The sequence below is a fragment of the Culex quinquefasciatus genome, chromosome 3, assembly GCF_015732765.1.
Source record: "Culex quinquefasciatus strain JHB chromosome 3, VPISU_Cqui_1.0_pri_paternal, whole genome shotgun sequence".
In the NCBI taxonomy this organism is placed as follows: Eukaryota; Metazoa; Arthropoda; class Insecta; order Diptera; family Culicidae; genus Culex; species Culex quinquefasciatus.
Window position 1 is genome coordinate 152,351,606 of NC_051863.1, and position 26,956 is coordinate 152,378,561.

Here is a 26,956-nt window from a genome sequence, read left to right on the forward strand (position 1 = left end):
TGGGTTTAATTCCCTTTAACCAATTTCTAAGCAACCTGGACTGGACTATCATCACATAAACATGTCCAGCCTGCAACCCGCTAAGATCACCCTCTCCATGCGAATGCGAATGCGAACCCTTCATTGATTTATCAAAAATTCAATTCTTTTTTAAATATGTTTACCGATAGAAATAATTGCGTTACAAATTTATATTTTTCCTTAATCTTTTTCAATGGAACACTTCCATTCGAGCAGTTTTTGCTTTTTTCTACAATGTATTTCTTATGGAGCGAACTGTCAAAAACTGCTCGACTGCGGGTGCTTCATTGAATAATGCGAATGTGTAGAGCAAGTAATATTCTATAATATCCTGAAAAAATAAAAAATGTATGCCTTTTATTAAAAATGTTCAAAAGAAAAATCATGCGAAACCATTAAAGATTATTGATTGACATTTCAGATTATAAAACTACAGATTACATAGGAATCTGAATGGAGTACCCGCAGTCGAGCAGTTTTTGACAGTTCGTTCCATAAGAAATACATTGTAGAAAAAAGCAAAAACTGCTCGAATGGAAATGCTCCATTGTTTGTTGTTGATTATATTAAGGGAACTTTTACCTTATGGGCCATTCGCTCCTGTTGGCAAATCTCTGAATTACCTAACAAAAAATAATAATAATTTGATCCTTTAAAATAAATAACATATAAATAAATGGTTTATATACACAGTAAAAAATATCATAATAATACATCTGGAAAGAATCTTTTATGTCAGAAAAAATGTGTAATTTAACTTCTGATGATGTGTAATCCCACCACTTTTGTGGTATCATGTCAATTTTTCATTCAAAATGGAACACCGTATTCGAGTGGCAGAAATGACAGTTCTCTCATAAGAATTACATTGGAGACAAAGGCAAAGAAATTTGAAATTTTTCAAGGCAGACAAAATATGATATTTTTTATGAGAACAGACCATTTTTTCGTAAAGCGAAAATCGCAAATTCTAAACGATTTTTGGGAATCTTCCATGTATGAAAACATTGTTCCTGAGATAAGAACCTATCGAAATCAGGTGATCCCGAAGGTTTCGACAACATCGCCTTTTTGGGACACACTAATGTAATCAAATTTGGTTGATCCAGTTGCGAGTAATGTAGAAAAACGTAAAAAAAATCTCAATTTTGCTCTTGGCGGGGACGGGTAAAATCTGTCCCCATTCAGATTTAAGCCTAGATTATCACCTGAGTCAATGATATAAAGCATTAACAAGTTATCAAATGTATTGAATACACTCAACCCCCGGTGGTTGGTCACTTTTTCGTTTGACACTTTTTTAGATTGTACCCCGTTGGTTGGTCAAAGTCAAAGTTTACACGGCGCTCACGAACACTATCAAAACAAACGTTTGGTAGTGTGTGTGAACTCCGTGTATGAAGGGTGCCAAACGTTCGTTTGACAACAGTTAGTGTCAAACCATCGGGATTTGAGTGTAATAGTTTTTATGGCGACTTCATTAAAATCCCAAGAATTTCGTGAATTTGAATAGTAATTTTTCCATTTCCCAGGAAGTTCATAGCTCGAGAAAATTGGACATCGTAATCAACAGCCTTGAAATAGTGCAAATTTCTTGGCAAATTTCTTTTTTACTTGTTGATTTAAATTTGGCAATTTGGTAATTTGCTCAATATTTTGTCAACATTCGAACACCAACAAAATATTACGAAGCCAAAATTTTACAATTTTCAGACTTTCTTTGCCTGAATACAAATTTGATAATTTTAAATGCTGAAATTGGAATATTAACTAAAAAGAGATTGAAAAAAAACGGGCATTAACATTACTATTTTTAACGTTTTTGTTATTGGATATTTTTAGTAATAAGCTTTTATTCCAAGCTGAAAAAACATTTTTGTTTGAAATAATATCAACAAAAAAAAGCTAGAAAACTGGAAAATTTAGATTTGGAAACTTTTGTTGGTGCTCAAATGCGTTTGTAACTATTAGTTTGATAAAAAAATCTTTTAGAAAGTTGCATCTAACACCCCGGCGAACTATTTTTTTGATTACCACGTGGTTTGTGCAAGGGGCCATAGTGTGCCGATGAAAGCAGCCTGAACGTATGCACCTTGAAAGGCACAATGCATCACGTGGTATCACCCCTGAATGCAGACTTCTCCATTCCACATTACGAAACTTGCAAAGAACATTGCATGCAACCATTAGGGCAACCATTCCGCGAATCAAAGAATACACACAAAAAAAATATTTCCGAATACATATTAGGGGAAATATACCATTTCTCAGCCCATTTCTATTATCGGCCTATCAGCACTTTGATCATGAATTACAGCTTTCATAAAGTGTTTTTGACTGTTCCAAAGTAACAAATAGGTCAATTTAAAGAAAGCAAGCAACTCTCCGTTGTTGATGTATCTAAAAATGTTGAATTAGTAGCGGAAAACTACAAAGTGATGAGAATTGGTTGAACGGCTTAGAGTGATTAAAATGGGTATATTTCCCCTACATCATTTATGACCCTATGAAATCACTTCGCTGGCTTTACCCTTTCAAAAGGGTACTTTGTTTACTGCAAGCGATGGCAAATGCGTTTAAAAATCGGAACTAGTTTTTGTTTTGAACTTTTCAGATCTTTCTCGTGTTATCTAGAGAACCTAGAGCTTATTAGAGAACGGACAACTCAAATCAAAAGTACCAATCGAAGCACGAGAACTGTCAAGCGGAGGTACCAATCGAGCAAAAGACAATAGGTATTCTCAATTCTATTGGTATTGTTTCAGGTATCCGAAAAAAAAAGTTTTAGCTGAATGTACCATTGTTTAAAAAAAAAAAGTTTTGTTTTTACATTTCAAAAATGGTGACATTACATGTTGAACAATGTAAATGTTTTAAGCTTCCGTATAGTTAAACTTCAATCTTTATTTAAAAAAAAGATTCGACAAACAAAAACAATTTAGCGAAAAAACAATTATTTATTTCAACGAAAATTCACTAAAATTCATTTTTTTTCATAAACCTTAACATGCGCAAATGATTCTAAATGCAAAGGAATGCATATTTAATTAATTTCAGCTGATTGCACTTAAATTTCGTTTTTTTTTAAGTTTTAAAGTATTTTGGAAATATATTTTTGATTCTTGTTTTTCGAGCCAATTTTTTTTATAAATTATTGTAAAATATTTGCAACAAACTTCATCCTCCGATTTTTACAATTTGTCTGCCTGAATCAGTTGGTAGTCTATCAGATTCGTTATCTAACTGTAATGAGTTCGAATCCCGAAGGAAGTGCAATGTAAGTTTGAGGGTCAGTTCATAAAAGGGTCATTATGACTTGAAAATTCTTAAAAAAAAACTTATATTTTTGCAACTATTGCAGAATTCTACCTTAGTCAAACTTGAACTTTTTTAAATATTTCTAAAAATGTTTGATGAAAGTTTTGACGATATTTGCTAGTTTCACTCACATTGAAACGTGTGAAATTGTTTTAATTATAAAATATTTTGAACAAATTATTTGTATCCTAAAAGTGGGATCAAAATATTGGTAAAGTTATAAGTTTGTTTTATTAACAAAAAATTAAAAAGATTAGCATATAAAAGTTTAAAATAAACCTTAATTTTGAAAAAGTAAAAAATCAATTTACAAGTGGTCAACGGGCCATTTTACATGATCATTAAAAATGGGTCCGCGGGCCACAAAATATCACCATACTTTGGTCACCCCTAGTATACGCACTTCGGAAGGAACCGGTCAAGAAAAAAATCAAATGGGCAGCAGCGTCAGCGAAAGTAAGCCAGAGAGGGTGAAGAAAAGCCCCAAGAAATCGATCCCTCTCCTTTGTTCTGCTGTTCGTAAAGCTGAGTGTAGTGTAATAAAAAAGGCATTTCGGAAGTGCCGTTTCCGGCCTCCCACACAAACGTTCTTAGGGCCAATACGCACCTCCCAAGAAAAGGGGCCAAGGAATGGCTTTACAAACAGCAGAACACAGGAGAGGGAATGATTTCTTGGGGCTTTTCTTCACCCTCTCTGGCTTGCTTTAGCTGCCGCTGCTGCCCATTTGCAATTTTTCTTGACCGGTTCCTTCCGAAGCGCGTACTAGCCTTTAGGGACAAACGTCGTACAAAGTAGTTACAGCCCGGGAGCATGTTGACAGATTCCATACAAACTGAGCGTACCTCTTTTTGTGGGCCCAGTGGGCCTAAGATGGCGGCCTTCGATGATATCTAGCCAAACATTTGAAAATGGCAAATAGTTTAAATAAATATAGTTTTTGCCTTATTTCGGTTTTAAACGGCAAAATAAGCATTATGGAATCATTTTGTTGAAAAACTTGTTCAGAGATACGCCAATTTAAAATATTAGTCTCGAAAAGTTGGAGGGAGCGTGCCGCGAAAACCGTCACGAAAAACAAGTTTCCCATGCAAAGTTTGAGTTGCGTATTTAATGGGCGGACTCCGACGAGGCCCACTTGCCATCTGTCGGTGGATACGCGCAACTCACGAAAACTGTCATGTTAGGGGACGGCTGAGTTACACCGTCGCGCTTGCCGAAAGGTAAATTCGAAATTATAAAGCAATTTTTACACAGTTCTTTACAGATATTTATTTCGTGAGGTTTTTACTGGTTTCGAACGAAAAGAAAGAAAAATCTAAACTATTAACAATCGTAATAAAACTGTTGATGCTGGAGCTACGCCTTCCACTACAAAAAAAACTTTGTGTCTTGCTTCGGTCTTCAAAAAGCATCAGTTTCACTCAATGTTTCTCGATAAATGCTTCCGTTGTGATTCTGTGTATTGCACGCAACAACAATTCTATAACGAATCAACGTTAACAAATAGACGGCAACGTTCGCGTAACGTTTTCTGCGTTCGCTCGGATAATATCCTCTACGCTGAGTTCCGCCTGGAAGAGTCTCAACTGGAAAAAAAAAAAGCAATAAGTACTCAATCCCCCACAAAGATCCTCAACCCGTCGTACCTTTCGCTGCTCAGTCTTGAATTGTTTTCCCACCGCGATGTCGTCCCGATTCTCGTCACGCTTTTCCTTGAGCTGTTTCACGTTATCGGCGCAAACCAGGATACAATTTTTGATTACCTCCTGACGGTGGCCATAGCCAGAATCGAGCTTCCTTCAGATCCCGACATTTGGCCTCGGAGTCGATCTGACCCTTGAAGGACTCCGTAGGCAGTGAGGTGTTCAGGGCGTAGATGATCTTATCGTCGAGATCGCGCATCCGCTTGAGTTGCTCCTATTTGAAGAAGGATAGTCAGTAGTTTGATACGGTTGAGTTGAACTAGTCGCTATCAGTAGTGAGAAGAGCTGGGGTGTTGCTTCTAGAAGTTCGTGTTAGATTACACAACACCAGCCGGCACACGGGTGTCTCGCACGAAACTTGGAACATCGAATTCCTACCTGGAACTGTGAGAAGTCACCACATTCGTACTTGTAGCTCATTCTAGTGGATTACCGGGTTTACTTTCACCCAAAGTTTATGCAGATAACTAACAAAAAATACAACTTTTTCAAATATTTTCCCGGTGCAAGAATGCATGCATGGATTTAAACATCAGTCTCACGCCTGATTTGACAGAACATTTCTAAAATCAACAAGACGCTGTCATTGATTTCCTATCCCCCAAAAAAGTGGATTGCACTTGCACATTGAACCAAATTCACCCCGATTCTTCTCAAAAATTACAAAGGTATTTGCGAGGTTATTTTTTATTATTTTTTTCTAATTATAAAAAGGGTTTTGTAAAGGGCCTGATATTTTTTACATTTCTCAAAATTTCCGAAACATAATTCCTCTAGAAAAACTATTAATTCCATCAGCACACAAGCGAATGGAAGCTCGTAAAGCACCAGATTTGATAAACCCGGTCAGCCACTTTCGCACTGAATCCGATGACGATGTTTTCACAAAAATGGGTGACAACTTTTCCCGTCGTTCAAATTCTTCCTTCTCGCTCATGTCCACAGAAAGTGGTAGCGAACTGGTTTCCAAACGAATTTTCAGCGTCCTTGCGCAAACTGCCTGGCTTTGCAGGTAGCGCTTCGGCATTCTTTAGCTTCTTCAAATCTGCCGATCCTCTTTTTCTTGCCGTGAGGCATTTTTGCACTTTTTAGCACATTTCAGGAGCTAATATCGAGGAGTAGGGGGAATTCTCGTATGTTTGGCAGGTTAAGCTCTCGCTCCTAACTCCATCCAGCCCGGGAGCATGTTGACAGCTCCCATACAAACTGAGCGTACCTCTTTTTGTGGGCCCAGTGGGCCTAAGATGGCGGCCTTTGATATTATCTAGACAAATTTTTGAAAATGGCGAATAGTTTTAATAAAAAATATTTTTGCCTTGTTTCGGTTTAAAACGACAAAATAAGCAGTTTGGAATCATTTTGAATAAAGCTTGTTTAGAGATACGCCACGTCCAAATATTAGTCTAGAACAGTTGAAAGGAGCGTGCCGCGAAAGCCGTCACGAAAAAAAAGTTTCCCATGAAAATTTTGAGTTGCGTAATTAATGGGCGGATCCGACGAGGCCCACTGGCCATCTGTCGGTGAATACGCGCAACTCACGAAAACTGTCAGCTTAGGGTCCGGCTGACTCCATCCAATTTGCTAATTTTCACTATTTAAACAACTAATTTTGCAAAACTTTTGATAGAAACTTGCTTGCACACTTCTTATTGAGCTATTTGTCACTCGATTTTAGTTGAAAACGCTTTTAATAAGCTTTAATTGAATGTCAAAGTTCCGACCTGCCAACATTAGAGGCACCCTGGAATTAGATGCTGTTCCTTTACCTCTCTCGTTGTTGGTTCCCAAAGGAATGAATTTCACACATTAAATATACGTAATCGGAAAAAGTTGCCCCGACCTCCCTTCGATTTGCATGAAACTCGTTGATTTTTTTAAATATTTTTGAAAGAATGAAAAAACTCATCAAAATATTACTGAAACAAGAACACATTACTTGAAAGATTCGAAAACCCTTGCGAAAACGCCACTGAAAATAAACAAGAAATCTTTATTTTTGAAAAAGGAACACATTATAAAATAGATTTTTTTTAAACTATTCAAAGAACTGCCCATGTTTGATAGAATGGAAAAATACACAAAAATATTACGGAATATGATTTTTTTAAATTAACATAAGGCTATACAAATATTTTAAAAGTTTTTGTCATCCCCTTCGAAATTGGCCCGAAAAATCAGGGGCAAAAATATTTTACAATAAGCTTCAAAATTTCAATGAAAATTCAAGTGCAACCAGCTGAAATCGCGTTAAAATACATTCTCCTGCGTTTAAAATCATTTTTAGCATGTTTGTTTGTTAAAAATCTTAAGATTTTTGAAAATTTTCGATGCAAAATCTTTTTTTCGATACAATTTTTGTTTTTGTCAGATCTTAGATTTTTTTAAAACTAATGATTGCAAAACAACTGAACTAGTGTAAAATGCATTTTAAAACACTTTTTTCATTGAAATGTTAAGACTATGGCATGTTATTTAAATTTTTATATTTTTTTTATTATTTTGCCCCCCCCTTGACCTTGGCCATGGCCGAGGGACAAAAACTTTTTTAAATATTTGCATCAGCCTAAAGAATATAAATAAACTTTAAAACAATGTACGATTTTTTATTTATTATTTAGAAAAAAACTGCTTACATTTAAAAGAATAAAAAACTCAACAAAATATTTCTAAGACAAGAATATATTATTTGGGAAAAAAGGTCAAGCTCTTAGAAATTAAATAGAAACAAGAAAAACAAAATTTTCCAAGAACTCATCAAAGCGATAAAAAAAAACTATCATTTGATTATTTCTGCACCTAAAACATCAGAGAGTATAGCGACCCACTGTAGCTTGTATCTTCTTGTATCTCGTGTCTCCCAGCGATGGCATTCTCTCTCATTCCTCCCATTTTCCTCGACTAAACTGTAATGAAAGAACGCGAGATGGCGATTAGGAGCCGACCACGCATGACGTCCCGTTAAGGTGGGCTTTGTGACCAGCCCTCTGGCACCACTGTTAATGTCTAGACCGTTTGACAGTCACCAAAACCTCGAAGAGCCCACGCATTAGTATGTGTGAAGAGCCCACCGTAAACAAAGTATTGGATAGAGTATGTGCATTGGTATGTGTGAAGAGCCCACCATCAACAAAACTTTGGATGAAGAAGTATTGGTGTCTTCTAATTGTTTACATCAAAATAGGGAAATGGCGAGCGCGAAAAAAGTTAACCAAAAATAATATTTTTGTGTAAAATATTACAAATTCGGTTTGAGTGGATACGCGAGTGGTCCTGTTTATCTTGAGTATGTTTCCGGAAAAAACATTCGTGTGTGTATGAGGCCGGAATCGGGATCGATCGGCTGGTCGGATGAGCAACCGGAGAAGCAGAAGTAATTTTACCTCTTCTGTCAAAAATCCATCAAAGCATCTACCGGTTCTCGTTGTTTCGGAGCAAAAACCCGTCAGGAACCTGCGTGGAGTAAGTAAAGAACCTTCTACAAAAGCAAAGAAGGATCAACCAATTTGAGGAAAAATCCTAATCGACCGGGAAAATCTGGGCCCGGGGATCGAGAATTTCTTGGAATCCACGCGGAAGGAACGTTCTTAAAAGAGTCCTGGACAAGCGGCAAGTGTAACAAAAACATAATTTGAGCAACGTCTGTGTACTTTGTTCATTATACAAAATCTGACAGTAGACACTTTCGTTTTCTTCTTTGTTTTCTTGATGTTCGTCATCGAATATTTTGGTTTCATAAACATGGCGGCAGTGACAGAGGGCTGTTTGTGACGGCTGTTGTGGTTGAACGTTGTTGCGGTGGGATGATCGTGAAAGCGGAAATGAGAGAGAGAAAAGGAGAACGGCAATCGCGAGTGTGTAAACACAAAAACTTGTACGGCTTTGTTCGGCGCAGAGAGTATCAATACGGAGAGAAGAGCAATTGTATTTAGGGCATGAATATCAGGCGTGATAATTGTAGTTGCTGAGAGCTGATAGTTTGTTAAAATATTAAACACTGGAATTCATGTTTGAAAAAATATAAAACTCACAAAAATAGGACTGTGTGTGTGTGTGTGTGTGTGTGCAACCAACCAAACGGGACCACGCGTCGCTTCTTACAAATTGAGTTGTTTCCATGTATTTTCAGATCTACATTCTATACATGCAAATAACTCGCATAGGCATTTGGAAGGTGTTAGCTCTGCCGAGCATCGGTGACCCATTTCTACGCTGGCTAGCCGAGCGCGAATTTCAAACTTTGTCTCAGGTAAGATTTTTAAGAAATTCTTATGATTAAAAGAATGGAATTGTGATTTTTCTCAAAACTCGAAACCCCTTATTTTGCATTTCGTAATGAAAGAGCGCTCCCAAAGTGATAACATTTTAAACATTTTGCTCTGAATTAATTAAAAAATTAGTCCTTAATATTAATTTTCGCATAAAAAGGTGCAGGTGGTTATGTTACACATGACCAGTATGACAAAGAACTTTGCAAGATGGGTGTTGAAATTTTCGATTACATTGTCTGGTCCAAATTTCCCAAGATTCACTAGATTCATAATTACCATAAAAATTGATACCCATTTTGCCCCTACTCTTATGGTTCGGCAAATGTCCCCCCATCGGAACATCACCGTGGCCTCCGGCCACTTCGGATTGTGGCCACTTCTGCTGAAATGTCAAATTTCATATCTAGTATCAAAAATCATAAAGTTTGATACCCATATTGCCTCAACTCTTATGGTTCGGCAAATGTCCTCCCATCGGAACATCCCTTAGCCTCCGGCCACTTCGGTTTGTGGCCACTGCTGCTGAAATGTCAAATTTCATATCCAGTATCAAAATCATAAAGTTTGATACCCATATTGCCCCTACTTTGGTTCGGCAAATGTCCCCCGCCCTCGGAACATCCCCAGCCTCCGGCCACTCCTGATTGTGGCCACTACTGCCGAAATGTCAAATTTCATATCCAATCAAAACCATAAAGTTTGATACCCATATTGCCCCTACTCTTATGGTTCGGCATATGTCCTCCCATCATAACATCCTCGGGCCTCTCCAACACTCCGGATTGTGGCCACTACTGCCGAAATGTCAAATTTCATGTCCAGTATCAAAAACCATAAAGTTTGATACCCATATTGCCCCAACTCTTATGGTCCGGAAAATGTCCCCCCCATCGGAACATCTCCGGGGCCTCCGGCACTCCGGATTGTGGCCACTACTGCCGAAATGTCAAATTTCATGTCCAGTATCAAAACCATAATGTTTGATACCCATATTACCCCAACTCTTATAGTCCGCCAAATGTCCCCCATCGGAACATCCCCGGCCTGGCCACCCGGATTGTGACCACTACTGCCGAAATGTCAAATTTCACATTCAGTATCAAAACCATAGTTTGATACCCATATTGCCCCTACTCTTACGGTCTGGAAAATGTCCCCCAATCGGAACATCATCCGCGGCCTCCGGCCACTCCGGATTGTGGGCACTACTGCCGAAATGTCAAATTTCATATCCAGTATCAAAAACCATAATGTTTGATACCCATATTGCCCCTACTCTGATGGTTCGGCAAATCCCCCATCGGAACATCCCCGGGCCTCCGGCCACTCCGGTTTATGGCCACTACTGCCGAAATGGCAAATTACATATTCAGTATCAAAACCATAAAGTTTGACACCCATATTGCCCCTACTCTATGGTTCGGCAATATGTCCTCCATCAGAACATCCTCGGCCTCCGGCCACTCCGGATTGTGGCCACTACTGCCGAAATGTCAAATTTCATATCCAGTATCAAAACCATAAAGTTTGATACCCATATTGCCCCTACTCCACGGTCCGGCAAATGTCCCCCATCGGAACATCCCGGCCTCCGGCCACTCCGGATTGTGGCCACTACTGCCGAAATGTCAAATTCATGTCCAGTATCAAAACCATAAAGTTTGATACCCATATTGCCCCAACTCTTACGGTCCGGAAAATGTCCCCCATCGGAACATCCCTGGCCTCCGGCACTCCGGATTGTGGCCACTACTGCCGAAATGTCAAATTTCATGTCCAGTATCAAACCATAATGTTTGATACCCATATTACCCCAACTCTTATAGTCCGCCAAATGTCCCCCATCGGAACATCCCCGGCCTGGCCACCCGGATTGTGACCACTACTGCCGAAATGTCAAATTTCACATTCAGTATCAAAACCATATAGTTTGATACCCATATTGCCCCAACTCTACGGTCTGGAAAATGTCCCCAATCGGAACATCCGCGGGGCCTCTGGCCACCCGGATGTGGGCACTACTGCCGAAATGTCAAATTTCATATCCAGTATCAAAAACCATAATGTTTGATACCCATATTGCCCCTACTCTGATGGTTCGGCAAATGTCCCCCCATCGGAACATCCCCGAGGCCTCCGGCCACTCCGGTTTATGGCCACTACTGCCGAAATGGCAAATTTCATGTCCAGTATCAAAAACCATAATGTTTGATACCCATATTGCCCCTACTCTGATGGTTCGGCAAATGTCCCCCCATCGGAACATCCCCGGGGCCTCCGGCCACTCCGGTTTATGGCCACTACTGCCGAAATGGCAAATTACATATTCAGTATCAAAAACCATAAAGTTTGATACCCATATTGCCCCTACTCTTATGGTTCGGCATATGTCCTCCCATCAGAACATCCTCGGCCTCCGGCCACCCGGATTGTGGCCACTACTGCCGAAATGTCAAATTTCATGTCCAGTATCAAAACCATAAGGTTTGATACCCATATTACCCCAACTTTATAGTCCGGCAAATGTCCCCCATCGGAACATCCCCGGTCCGGCCACCCGGATTGTGGCCACTACTGCCGAAATGTCAAATTTCATATCCAGTATCAAAAACCATAAAGTTTGACACCCATATTGCCCCAACTCTTACGGTCCGGAAAATGTCATCGGAACATCCGAGGGCCTCCGCCACTCCGGATTGTGGCCACTACTGCCGAAATGTCAAATTTCATATCCAGTATCAAATACCATAATGTTTGATACCCATATTGCCCTACTCTGATGGTTCGGCAAATGTCCCCCATCGGAACATCCCCGGGGCCTCCGCCACCCGGTTTATGGCCACTACTGCCGAAATGGCAAATTTCATGTCCAGTATCAAAACCATAAAGTTTGATACCCATATTGCCCCAACTCTTACGGTCCGACAAATGTCCCCCCATCGGAACATCCGCGGGGCTTCCGGCCACTCCGGATTGTGGCCACTACTGCCGAAATGTCAAATTTCATGTCCAGTAGCAAAAACCATAAAGTTTGATACCCATATTGCCCCAACTCTTACGGTCTGGAAAATGTCCCCCATCGGAACATCCCTGGCCTCCGGCCACTCCAGTCCAGGTGGTGGCCAGTTCCAATGATCGACTCCCGCGACTACCATGTCTTAGCTGGTCCTTGCCTCCAAGCCATCTGCTCCCAGACCTCCAGGCCGTCTGCTACCGGGCCACCAGGCCATCTGCTTCTGATGTGTTCTCGTCGACGTCAAGCAATAGAATGATTTTTCAGGACCGACCGAGCCGAGTTTTGTTGGCTCGTCGACGATCCGAAAATTATGTATGTGTGAGCATTTAAACAACCAACGCGAGGTCCGCCTCGGATGAAACCTCGGTAGGCACTGAACTTTTCTGAGGCTAAGTGCTAACTTAAATAGTATCGCACGGCAAGTTGCAACCATGGTGCTACATTCTCGCGTGACAGTTCCACGGAAGGAGGAGGCAAGGCAAAATTTGCTAAGTGCTAGATACTTGAATCTGATTAATGTGTTCGGGAAAGGTTGCGCTTGACCAATCAGCGTTCGCTATTCTTTAGTAGTTTTATGTTAACTTTTAAGTACTTAAATAAATAAGTACTGTAATAAACATGTTTTAAGATCATTAAGTAAGTCTTCCCTTTCGTTTGGTGGGTAAAACGTTCAAATTGGTCGAGAGGGAAAAAAGATACAATCGTTTGAAATCTTGCACTTTTTTCGAAAATTTGCTTCTACGCGTTACATTTCGCTTCGCGAAAAATCTGGATTGCTACCCTTGTATAGAGCCCTAAGACAAAGTTCTTTGTCAAAAAAATATCTCTGCATGAAAAAAAAATCAGAAATTTTAACGTCAATATAACTTTGAATTAATTGCAGCCAGAAGTACATATAGAATTCGCAATTCGCAATTTGCAGTGTAAGAACGGGCCTTGACCGATTTTATGCACTAGGTTCCCGACGAACACGCACTGCCCTTACACCTACATCTCACCCTTGCTCTGAGTCAGTACGAGCAGCACGCTAGAACACGCTTTGAGTGTTCGTGCCAGGCATGCACACCTTCTTTTCCGGTTACGCATTTTAACTCGGCCGGGGGTGGTACATTACGTAGGGTTTGATGTAAGTATAAGCGCCTAACCATTTATAGTGTGCCTATTGCGCGTATTCCCGAAAAAGACACGCGGCATACCAGCCTCGAAACGACGCGCCGCACTTTCGGCAAATGCGCGCTGTCAAATCCCATACTACGCGTTTTGTTTTTGTTGATCTTTTTCTTCGAATGGCATGGCATTGTTGCCGGGTATGCTTTTTATTGCACCAAAAGTGCACAAAATCGCTGGCAACAGTGTCTGCGGCACATTCTGAAATGCCGCGCGGCGTGTACCTTTGAGAGAAACGGACAATATCAACTTTCATTAAAGCAAAAACTGTTTTATTTTTAGTTTGAATTCAAAAACTTATTGTTATTTACTGTGTGTTGTTTTCTCCTGAAATCTTCCCTATTGTTGAGTCTGTTTATCTGTTGCTATTTCTTTTGTCGCGGTGTTTTGTTACAATTTTTGGTCCTAAGCATGTTATAAAAGTTTACCAAAAATACAATGGTAATATTTGTGTTAATCCTTTAACCATTCCATAAATTGAGTAAGGGCTCAAACCTCACTTGTTTGAAAAAAAGGGTGAAGATTGAAAACAATAGACAGTAAAAGAGAATTTATTTTATAAAAATCAAGTATCAATAGTAAGAGAATGATGAGCGTATTTTGACAAATAAAAATGAGAAACTAGATGTATTAGATGTAAAATTAGACAATAGTTAATAAATAGAGATACAAAACAAGCTTAGATTATAGTAATGATAATTTATAGGACAGATAAAGAATTATTCAAATAAATAAATTCGCAATAAAATGAAAAAAAAAAAAAAATAGGCGAATGATAAATAGACTTGATATTACTAGTACATTAAGGAAAAGTATATATTATTAAGGAAAAAGTAGGTATATAAGGCAAAAAAAAAACAAAACAAAGTTTGTTACAGCAGTATCAATTGATAGAAAAGAGTGGAAAAGCTTTGAGAGATAAGAGAATCAAAAGTTAGTAAAAATTAAAATCAAATATTGGATATTAAATAGAAGAATCAGTGAAGAATTGGGAATCAGAAGAGCATAATAAAAGTAGGAAATAGGTGGTAGCTGAGAATGAAGAGAAGAGAAACCCCGTTGTGCGATGTTTCAGGTACATCCACAGCAGTTGACTCAACATACTGCGAATCAAAACAATACCGTCTACAATCAGAAATTACTTCCTTTTCCCACATTGTCACGCCCCTTTCTTTTAGCCGTCTCGACTCTGACCCGCGGTGGTCAAAGGTTTACGATCCGTTTCCACAGGCCACCAGCTAGGTCATCATGAAAACCAAGCCAACGTGGAGGTAAGAAAATAGGACACTTGCAAGGAACCAGAGCTATACTGTTCTGATCAAGATAATTCGGATGATCTAACAGAACGACGGATGTAGTTAGTTACGCTCCTTCCAGGATGTTCCTTACGTGGACGTCAACCGAAGAGCACGCAACAAGGTCAGTGCCATTGCATGCTCTTAGGTATCAATCCTTGGCCTGCAAATTGCATAATTTGTAAAATATTACCAAAAATCTACTGAATAGTTTAGAGATTTAAAAAAAAAATAAACCCTTTTGTCCGGTTAAGCTTTAGCGTTTATAGACTTTATCGATAAAATCAGAATGTAGAAAAGAGTTTACAGAATATTTTCTTCAAATAAAACATCAGCATCAGTTCAATTCTTGCAGAAATAAACGCAATTAAAAACAATTTTTCCAGCATCCTAGATTTAAGTTTGGATGCCATTCAATTACCCGAATGTTTAGGTTCGAGTAGAAATCTTGACAAAGAGACCACTAAGACGTATGGTTTCCATGGGCATCTTCTCGTTTTCAGTTTTAATTTGTTTTATCAAATAATTTATAAAAGTTCAATGTTAAAAAAACCTTTAAAATCACACGATTCATTAAAAAAAAACCTTTCTATCCAAACTTTGAAAAAGAGCGGTTCTTTTTAATGAGCGAACGAAAATGAGCGGTTTTGCCCACCTCCAAAAATTTGTAATGAGCTTTTCGGCACATTTCGGCACAAACAACGCACAAAATAAGGATTTTTTTCTCTGTTTAGCTTTACTGTCTGTTACGGTTCTGCTTTTTTTTATTTATGGTTATTTTTTTTATTACTTCTTTCACAAATCGTAGCACTAGTAAACACTAATCACATTGTTGTTTGTTTTGTTAGTCAGAAATATCATAATCATTTGTTGTTTACTTCCTCGTTATTGGTTGTTTTGCTGCACGTTTCACACTATTGTTTTTTTGTAGGTATTTATTTTTACGGAGGGGGCTCAAATTACCCCAACAACGGAGGGTCAATTTGATGCTTCTTCTTTTGGGTATGAAACGATCCACTAATATATACTTTACCAAAGATAGTATTGTTTTGTTTTCTGTTTCAAATATATGTGTTCTGTATTATCCTGTCCCTTCCCCGCACTACGAGGGAAGAATGCTTTAGAAAGGAGGGGGAGGGACGCGCGCTTTCAGCGCCGCCGTCGTCAACAAAACAGGTGGTCAAAGGCTACATACTTCTCGTCATCTGTGTCGTTCTGCGCGCTGTGTATGCTTTCCGAAATAAATTTGTGTCAACGAGTGTGAAATCCTACTTGTGACATGCGTCCAGTTTCAAAAGGTGTTCGGTCCGGGGCTGGGTTTCCCTGTTTTGCAAAAAAAGGTCCGGTCCGGAGTTTCGTTTGAGTTGTCTGAGAGTCTGTCGGATGTTTGATGAAGAAACGGCACGCGCGCTTAAAACTGATAACCGTCCATTGGCACTGACTGATCGGCGTTGAACTGGAACTGGTTGTTCTCGGCGGATGGCGCCACGGCCACGTCCTCCTCGTCGTTGCTGAAGTACGTCTGGATGATGCTGAAGGACTTTTCGTAGATCTCGTTATTCTGATGGGACTGCAGGAATTCGATTTTGTCCAGACCTGTTTGAGGAAGTGGTAATGTTAGAGGCATAACCAAAGGGACGAAGAACGGACAAAGAATGAGGTTCGCTGAGACTCACCGTAACACTCCTCGATCAGGACCGCGTACGGGTTCGGCTTGATCTTGTGCTGGTTGCCCGCCTTGAGGATGTTTTCAAGACCGTTCAGCGCGACCGTCACAATCTTGGGATCCATCACGGTCAGCAGTTCGCACATGGGAGGTACACAGCCGGATTGAACCTGCGAGGACAAAATAAAACCGCATAGTTATTTGACAGAAGCCTCCAGAAGCCTTCGGTGTTCGTACCAGGTACTTGATCTGGTCCATCGTGCCGCCGCTGGTCGCGTTCGTGATCGCCCACGCAGCCTCTTTTCGCGTCTTAAAGTCCGCCTTCGACAGCAGGTCGACGATGCTCGGGAAGATCTGGGCGTCGATGACGGCCTGAATCTGTTGCCGGTTGCCGGCGGCAATATTCGAAATGGTCCAGCAGGCCTCCTTCCGGATCGTTTCCTTCTGCGAGCTCAGCAGCTGCAGGATGCACGGTAAGGCGTTGCAGTTCAAGATCAGCTGCGTCTGGTTGTCATTTCCGGTCACGATGTTGCCGACGGCGCGCAAAGCCGCCGAGACGACGTTGTTATTATTGTGTCTGGAAAAAAATGAAAGCCTCATAAGATTCGTTGAACATTTCTGCAGACTCCAGCATCACTCACAGCAGCAACTCCACCAGCCTCCGACAGCAGCCAGCCTCGATGACGGCCTGAATATTGTCGTTCGGGCCATCCGACAGATAGCTCACGGCCCACACGGCATCGCCCAGCACTTCCACGTCACTGTGGAACATCAGCCGGGCCAAAATCGGCAGCCCCTTCTCGACCTTGGAAAAGTCTGGCGGTGGATTCTTGCCGCGGCACAGATTCGACAGCGCCCAAACGGCGTTCCGTGTCAGGTTGAGCCGCGTTGATGAGCTCAGTACGCTGCAAAAAAATACAACAAGTCTTAATATAATCTTCCTTCAAAGCAGCGAAAAATCGTTCGAAACTCACTGCAGCAGCGGCTCGAGCACGCCGAGTCCAGCACAAAGTTCCGGCACTCGGGCGAGTCACCGGCGATATTGCCCAGCGCCCAAACGGCCTGCTCCTGCACGTCAATGTGGGGACTCTCGAGCAGCTGGATGAAGATCGGCACGGCGCCCGCCGCTATCACCACGCTCGTCTGCTCTGACGTGCCCGAGGCAATGTTGGTCAGCGCCCAGGCCGCCTCAAACTGCAGGGTCGAGTTGGTCGTGTTGGCCAGGAACTCCACGAACCGGGGCACGATGTTGTGCTGGATGACCAGATCGATCGGCGGGTTCGGTTCCTTCGAGAGCAGTTTGCGAAACTTCTGGGTCGCGGCCAGCTGGTCCTCGACGTTGGTACTGTACAGCCCCTGGATGGTTTCCGCCTTGATCTGGGGGTGCTGTTCCGAGGATTGGGCTTCGTCCGTGACGATCGCGTCCGGGTCCTGCTCCTCGTCGGCCACGTTCACGTTTCGTCGCTTGATCAGTTGCTGTTCGCGCTTTTGCTTGCGCAGCTGGATGCCCTCCTCCTCGCGCCGACGCCGCATCTCCGTCGAGTCGAGGCCGACATTCTTGTAGCGGTGCCGGTGTGCTCCGTTGTTGGACATCTGGGGAAACGTTAAAACGTTAAGAATGTGCGGTCAGAAATGTTTTAATAGAACCTGGGCACGAGTTTTTATTATTTCACAAAAGAGATTTGCTGTGGACTCTCATTTTTGAGACAAACAATGTGTTGGAAATTTGTTTATCGGTTGAAATTTTAAGAATCTTAGGCAGCCGGCTGTGGAAAGATAAATAGGGGAAGGTGGGGCAAGACGACCATACGGGGCAAGAGGAACAATCGCTCGTATGGCCGTAATTTTTACAATTTTGATTATTTCCAGTATGAGGAATTGTTGCTAGCAATGCAATTAGCTGATTCTACTACCACATAACCGCCAAAACGACGTAAACGCCACGGAGCAAAAGATTTAATTAAGTTTTTTCAAAACCTTTGTTTTCTTATAATATTTGGAAAGTACAAAATAAGGCTTAGGGTTCGTTTTAAGACTCATTTTATTAAAATGCTATTTTTCCTAGATAAGTAGTGTCCCTACCAATGACATACACCTATTACAAAGTATGATTTAACTTTTGGTTATTTTTGTTGAGAGCTTTTAAAAAATCTTGTTCAGGTGGGGCAAGTGTACCATATGGATTTTTAGTATGGAAAAAAATACGAATTGCTGCAACAACATATTTCATTGAGAAATAAATACATAATTGTACTTAAAAACTGATAAACAAATGTTTAAAAAAATTGCCCATGCAAAATACAGTGATATTATGAAAATTTCCTTTTTTCATCACAGCAATAATTTTTTTTCGTAAAAACGATTAAATTTTCAGTAAAACATTATTATTTAATCTAAAACTGGAAGAAACCTTTCAAATACATTCTAATCTGATGTATCTAAGTGACAACAGTTTAATTGTTAGCAAATTAACATGTTTTTTCATGCATTGTTCCTCTTGCCCCAACGGGTTGTTCGTCTTGCCCCACTAGTTGAGTAGAACGTACGGAAAATCAAAATTTTTTAAATCAATTTTTTACATTAAAAAACAGGATTTTTTAAAAACTTGCTCTGACAAAGTCTTAGTCAAGACCTAGAATAAGATGATTATAATAAAATCCGACAGATTTTTTAACTTTTTAATGGGTTATAACGAGCATTTCCTTAGCTTGTTACACTTGCCCCACTTTCCCCTACATACTTAACTATTTAAAAAGTGTGTTAATCGAACGCGTGCCAACCGAGCAGTAGTGCTATGGGCTGGACTTATCAGTATATTTTTACTGTTTATACGATAACGCGAGCAAATTTCAAAAATAGTAAATTGCCAGTTGGAATAAATTATTACGACCAACGATTTTGAACGAAAAGAAAACAGTACACCGCGTAAACGATTGTGATGAAATTAAAACAATAATTTAAACGAACTAAAACGGCGACGTGCCTTCCGATCACCGATGATAAAAGAAGGACTAATGATAAATAAAATATCAAACAAAAGGCTCCAAAAAAACACGATGCAGAGTAACCACGAGGTCCCGCTACTCACAATCGAATCTTAACAGCGATACAACAAAAATGGAAGAGATAAAAATGCAAAAACTAGTCTGGACGTGGCCAGCGCACCAATTTTCTATCCTAAATATCAGTGTGTCTTTCGATAAACAATTCTCTAGAAATAACTTTTTCACCGTGAAAATTAATAAACAATTTACCCGACGCCGTGCCTTCTGATCAACGATGATATAGGAAGGGCTTTTAAAATTATTGAATCTTATCTAAAGCACAAAAAACACTAATCATTGAAAAAATGACGGTCGAAACACGAATAATCCTGCCAGCGCGCACGCCTCCACCGTCCAAAATTGACTCATGTTTAATCAGTAGACCAGAATTGTTTGAAAAGTTGACAGTTTGAGTGTGACGGTGCATGCGCTGGAAATGTTTGAGGGAAAATAATTATATGTATTCTAAATTCAAAATGTAAAAATCGGGTTTTGGGTGTTTTTTAATACCCCTGACTCAAGGTGGTTTCAAAAACACCCAAAAAGCAAAAACTGGAAATTTGGTTTATTGGACCTTTTCAAAAAAAAAAAAAGCTCCAGAAATAAACAAAAAATAAAAAAACACGACTCCGAATCTTAAAAAATATTGTTTTTTGGTTTTTCAAAAATTCAATAACCAAAAATTGTTATAATTTAGACACAATTTTTCAATTCCCAAACTACCAAATTTAAAAAAAAAATTAGGCAACCGAAAATTCATTTTTTTCAGTTCCCGAAATCAAACATTCAAAAATTCTTCAACTCTTAAATTAATAAATTCAAAAATAGTAAAATTCAAAATATACTAAATTCTTAGATTATTAAATTCGTAAATTCTGATATTCTGAATTTCAAAAATTCTGAAAATCAAAAAATCTAAGGTTTAAAATTCTAGATTTCTAAATTCTAAAAGTACCTATATTTCGAAATATTCTATATTCAATATGTAAAATAAAAAAAATAAACTCAGTTCAGAATCTAAAATTGTGATACCTAGTACTTAGGTACTTAGTTTTTCAAAAAATCACAAATCCAAAAGTATTTTAATTTAGACATCCAAAATTTTTTTTTTTCAAATTCTAAAATATAACATTCAAACATTTTTAAACTCTAAAACTCTGAAATTCTAAAAATTTATAAATTCTCAAATTCTATAATTCACTATAATTCAAAAATTATAAAGATTCTGAAATTTTTTAATTTTAATTTTTTTCAAATATTAAAAAAAATTACAAATTATTAAATTTTTAGATTTTTACATTCTCTAATTTTTAAGTTCTTTAGTTCTGAAATTCTAAAATGCTAATTGGGTAATTCTCCGCCAACTCACACAGCAGTTGCGCCGACCCCTCTTCGATTTGCGTGAAACTTTGTCCTAAGGTAACTTTTGTCCCTGATCACGAGATCCGTTTTTGATTCTCGTGACGGAGGGGCGGTACGACCCCTTCCATTTTTGAACATGCGAAAAAAGAGGTGTTTTTCAATAATTTGTAGCCTGGTGTCAAAGAGAGTTTTATGAAAAATTAGACGCCTGAATTGATGGCGTACTCAGAATTCCGAAAAACATATTTTCATCGAAAAAACACTAAAAAGTTTAAAAATTCTCCCATTTTCCGTTACTCGACTGTAAAAATTTTGGAACATGTCATTTTATGGGAAATTTAATGTACTTTTCGAATCTACATTGACCCAGAAGGGTCATTTTTCATTTAGAACAAAATTTTTCATTTTAAAATTTGTTTTTTCTAACTTTGCAGGGTTATTTTTTAGAGTGTAACAATGTTCTACAAAGTTGTAGAGCAGACAATTACAAAAATTTGATATATAGAGATATAGACATAAACATCACGAGTTATTGCGATTTTACGAAAAAAAGTTTTGAAAAAGTTGGTCGTCATCGATCATGGCCGTTCATGATCACCCGCGACAGACACGGACGACGAAACAAAGAGAAACGCAAAAAGTAACTTTTTCAAAACTTTTTTTCGTAAAATTGCGATAACTCGTGATGTTTATAAGCAAACCCCTTATGTCTATATATCAAAATTTTTGTAATTGTCTGCTCTACAACTTTGAAGAACATTGTTACACTCTAAAAAATAACCCTGCAAAGTTATTAAAAACACGAAATTTTAAAATGAAAAATTTTGTTCTAAATGAAAAAATTACCCTTCTGGGTAAATGTAGATTCGAAAAGTACATTAAATTTCCCATAAAATGACATGTTCCAAAAAATTTTACAGTCGAGTAACGGAAAATGGTAGAATTTTTAAAACTTTTTTAGTGTTTTTTTCGATGAAAAATACGTTTTTTCGGAATTCTGAGTACGCCATCAATTCAGGCGTCTAATTTTTCATAAAACTCTCTTTGACACCAGGCTGCAAATTATTGAAAAACACCTCTTTTTTCGCATGTTCAAAAATGGAAGGGGTCGTACCGCCCCTCCGTCACGAGATATCAAAAAACGGACCTCGGATTCGTGATCAGGGACAAAAGTTACCCCTTAGGACAAAGTTTTACGCAAATCGAAGAGGGGTCGGGGCAACTTTTTCCGATTTCGTGTGAGTTGGTAGAGAATTACCCAATTGTTAATATTCAAAATTAAAAAAAAAAATTTAAAAAGAACCTAAAAAATATTCAGTTTTTGAAAATATCAAAATTTAAAAAAATAATTGGACATATACAAATTATTTATTGTTTTAATTCTTGTAAGGCCGATGCAAATATTTTTCAAAGTTTTTGCCCCTCGGCACCGACCGTGACAAAAAAAAATACAAAAAATTAAATAACAAGCCATAATCTCAACATTAGGATGAAAAAGGTGTTTTAATGTTCATTTAACACTAGTTCAGTTGTTTTGCAATCATTGGTTTTCAAAAAAAAAAAAAAAGATTCCAGGAAAATAAAAATTATAACAAAAAACTATTTTTTGTGGTACTGCACATCGAAAATTTTCAAAAATTTCCAGAGACTTTTGAATAAACCTAGACTAGTTGAAAATGATTCTAAAAGCAGGGCAATACATTTTAAATTGATTTCAGCTGATTGCACATGAATTTCTTTTGAAAAATATTTTTACAAAAACAGTAAAATTCAAAAAGAACCCAATTTCTTAGATTATTAAATTCTTGAATTTTCTGTAAGTTTTTTAAAAACTTTTTCTTACTCTTGTCTATTCCATAGTTATAAGTAATAATGTTTCGATTGAATTACGGTGTAAAACATAGCTGAACGGAACACCAAAACTCTGTTGTGTACCTAAATGAACTCATTGTAACTTGATTATTTACAAATAAAACTGAATTGAATTGAATAAATTGTTGAATCCTGAAATTCTATAATCTTTTTTTTTTTTTGAGGGTGATCCAGCCGCACATCCTTGATGTCGAAACCTCTAAACTGGGCCCTCGTCCTGTCACGTCCGTCAGTAGTCTTGTCGTACATTACAACTAGAATCAGATCTGCCAATGAATTAGTACACTTCGACCGACCAAATAAACACTGACGCTGTATGGATCTGACTTTAGAATAAATGCACAGTTACGTGTTATTCATAAGTCCAAAATGTTCAATTATTCATATAAGTCCAAATATTCATTTGCGGATAACTACCAAACTTGAATTATAAAAGATTTCGAGCCAAACATTTCATTAGGGCACAAAACCAAAAAGTAAACATTCGGGATTATTCCACTATTCCACTCCATAGTACACTCCCTACATGCCCTCCAAGAATCAGATTGATAGCAAACAATTTCCTATTGAAAAAATCAAAAAAACAAAAGGGCACATAACAATGTTCACTCCAAACCAGAAAAAAGTTCAATTGTGCCCTTTTCTTTTCGTTAGTTTTTCGTGGTTAAGGAACTTTCTATGTTATAAAGTGAACTTTTCATACATTCTTAACACTAATTCTCTTCAAAACAAAGTTTGGTTAACGTTTCACCAAGGGTTTCTGCAGAAAAAACTTCGTCGAAATACAATATTGAATACGGCCCGCGGCTGCTGTTCAGTACACTTTTGAAGAATTTTAATGTTTCACATACCTTATCTGCTCCATTCGATCATAAAACTTCACCAATTATCAAAATTTCCACTGAATTCTCATTATTTCTAACTAAACAAAAGGGCCCATAAACATCAATCAAAACAACAATCCGGTGACAGCGCTTTAGTGCCCTTTAGTTCTCTTCGAAATTGCATTTAGAAAGGGCCCATTATGAACAGCAGTTGGAAAGCTAAAAGGGCCTAATAACGAGATTTTTTAAAATTATGAGTTTTATTGCGAAAATCAACATAAATTAAGAAGCAGTAAAGCAGAGTTGAGGATAATGGTGTGTTTTATCGAATCATCAGTAAAAATACCATCAGTCATGCTTATTTTTTAAATAGGAATTGAAACAAGTTGTCCATTTTTTGCAAGCGATTTTCTCGAATCGCGGTTTTTGCTTTTGTGCCCTAATGAAATGTTTGGCTCGATTTAATGTAGCCTATCCGAAAGCTACTCTTATCTCAAATCCCCGAAATTTTAATTAATAGCCAAAAATTCTATTACGTTTCTTTTAAAACCTGTCTGGCTTCTTTTGAAAACAGAAAAAAATAGATTAACAGTTCATATTGTGCAAGTAAACGAAAAATGAAAAGTACACGACCATTTGATCGTCAGAATTCCAGTAGATCCTCGATTCGCAACAATGCTCGATGCAATCATAATCCGACAACCGTTAGTTCAACAGATCAACGAATTTAGTCCGATATCATTTCACTACTGATTGATCGAGACTCTATGGAAATTTTGGCAAATCAGAATGGTTTTTCAAATAGCATGAATGAAAATCACCGATTTTGACAGAATTACTAAATTCACCATTGCTAATTTTGTCCCTAAGTATAAAAAAATGATATTAAAATCCTAAATTCTACAAAAATTAAATTTAAAAAAAAACCCGCATCCTCACCTGACACCCACATTAACCCTCTACTGCCCAAATTTTTTTTCGAAAATATTTATTTTTCCCGTGTTCAGGAGGTCATTTTGAGCAACTTTTGTTCTACGAAAAACTTTACTTCTCTTGTTTTATGTTTTTCTTGTTTTATTTTTAGTATTTTAATTTGCATTAATCTTGTTTAGTTTATGTTTGTTTTTGGTAGTATTTGGCCTATTCTATCACCCAATATAATTACATTTTGCCTATCTAATTTTTTCACGTTTTTACAGTCACTTTTTCAATTTTTTGTATGTTTTTCACATTTGCTATAGAATGGCACCATCATCATTTAAATTGCAAAACAATGCGTAGAGGCCTAGTCTGGGACACTACAAAAATTACTGCATACTTCTGTTTACTGAAAATATAGAAAATGTTAGTAAAAAACTCAGCCAAAGTTCACACCTAAAAAAATGACATTTTTAAAAACATTGGCAAAGTCACATAAAACAAGTTAAACTTCCAACCCATAAATTTTCTAAAATTTTAAGAGTTCTTCTTTCCAATGCTTTTAAAAGATCAAAAATCGGTTGGAAAATTGATTTTTGGCGATTTTTTAGATCGAAGCCCGTCTAAAGGCGGGGTTAGGTTGTAGAGGGTTAAGATAGGGAAAAATCACAAATGCAGCAGTTCATTGTACAAATGTGATATTTCCACCATCGGAGAACCTCCTTGTCTCGATGGCAGCTTACCGGCCATCGATTAAGCCCTGAGACTGCGTCAAAGTGGGTTCTCGTAGCATGAAGTGGTGTCCATGTGTAAAAATGGAAGCTTCAGCAATATACTGAAAACTTCGATTTTAATTGCACATCGGATCAAATGATACTCTTTGCCAAACAAGCACCAAACCAATGAGATTCATTATGACAAAGCCCAGGGGAATCCTGAAATTCTATAATCCAAGACATTAAAAATTTTAAACTCCTAAAATTTTAACATTCCTATTAGAAATATTCTAATTTCAAAATGTAAAATTAAAAAAAAATCAAAAACTTAATTCAGAATCTTAAAAATGTTGTTAATTAGGTTTCAAAAAAAATTAGGTATCCAAAAATTCTTAAACTCTTAAATCATGATATTCAAAAATTCATAAATTCAAAGATTACTAGAATTCAGAAATTCTAAGAATCTAAAATTCTTAATTTTGGAGAACTTTAAAGAAACATCATTCGGCCCAGCCTAAATACTTTTGCAAAAAGTTCATGCTGGAACTGAACAGAAATGTTGTTGGTCGGTGTTATAATCGGTGATAGTTTATTTTTATGTTGCTTATTTGCCTTTTAAATCTACCTATGCAGCTTACAAAATATTAAATATTCGAGTGTTTTTTCCGCATGCACAATGATTCTAAAGATTTAGCAAGTTTGAATCACATTCTTGTATCTTATGCGTTTCTTATATTATTTAAACGGTCGTATTCAATCTCAATTTTTGTTTTCTTAAAATTTAACAATTTTTATAATGCAGTAACCTTGCAAGGAAAATAAATTTCGAGAAATCCCTAGTAAACCCTGTTCGCATAAATGTCCCATTAACATTTTTATCAATTTTAAGTTTTTGATGCTGTTTGGTTCAAAATCGTGGGTCTCGTGGCGCAGGGGTAGCGGCTTCGGCTGCCGATCCCGATGATGCTATGAGACGCGGGTTCGATTCCCGCCTTATCCACTGAGCTTCTATCGGATGGTGAAGTAAAACGTCGGTCCCGGTTTCTCCTGTCTCGTCAGAGGCGCTGGAGCAGAAATCCCACGTTAGAGGAAGGCCATGCCCCGGGGGGCGTAGTGCCAATAGTTTCGTTTTTTTTGGTTCAAAATCGTGTGCTTTGCTCTAGACATCTTTAGGAAATCTGATTTTTTTTCTCGAAAGCTTAACACGTAGCCTTATGTGTGGGACAAACTTGCCTTGCGTTTTTCTCAGCATGCTGTTTTTGCATATGGGACATATCTTGGCGAAAATGGCCAGTAGATCTATGTAAGGTTGTATTTCCATCATAGTAGCGCGTCACCTTCAGATCACGAAACATTCACACTGTGAATGCACAAAATGTAACTAATCGTAAACAAGCCGTAGCTTATCAGTAAATCAACGCGACCAGCCAAGATTTTTCCGGAATAATTACGAAATTTCCGCCCTTGCAACGCCCATCATTCCCTTGTTACTATTTTCCACAACGCAAACGTACGTACGAACGTCCGACGACGACGAATTTCCCAATCTCACGTTCCACGTCCAAGTGTTTTGGCTGCTGCCTGGCCATGGCCACCTCCACCACACCAGCAGCAACAGCAGGCCATGGCGAGTGGTTTTTAATTTCCTTTCTACTTCAACACACAGTGCACACAGAGCGAAAACTTCTTGCGCTCTGACATTAGTCACTTTTTTGCGTTTTTCCTCAGCTGCTGCACCACAAAAGCCCCGTGGCCTCAACGGGGG

At 38.3% G+C, this 26,956-nt stretch overlaps 2 protein-coding genes across 2 annotated transcripts; both read right to left on the minus strand.

The window, feature by feature from the left end:
• Positions 1-4,583: 4,583 nt before the first annotated feature.
• Positions 4,584-5,257, minus strand: LOC119770658 (coiled-coil domain-containing protein 58). The gene is given in 4 exon segments (XM_038265957.1): positions 4,584-4,884; positions 4,886-4,926; positions 4,987-5,140; positions 5,142-5,257. Coding segments are annotated over 4 exon segments (360 nt in total). The 5' UTR covers positions 5,243-5,257; the 3' UTR covers positions 4,584-4,820.
• A 10,258-nt stretch (positions 5,258-15,515) lies between these two features.
• On the minus strand, positions 15,516-26,856 carry LOC6051592 (importin subunit alpha-7). Its single transcript, XM_001867975.2, is given in 7 exon segments — positions 15,516-16,385; positions 16,466-16,625; positions 16,693-17,032; positions 17,097-17,360; positions 17,430-17,460; positions 17,463-18,048; positions 26,706-26,856. Coding segments are annotated over 7 exon segments (1,641 nt in total). The 5' UTR covers positions 26,781-26,856; the 3' UTR covers positions 15,516-16,200.
• Positions 26,857-26,956: the final 100 nt, after the last annotated feature.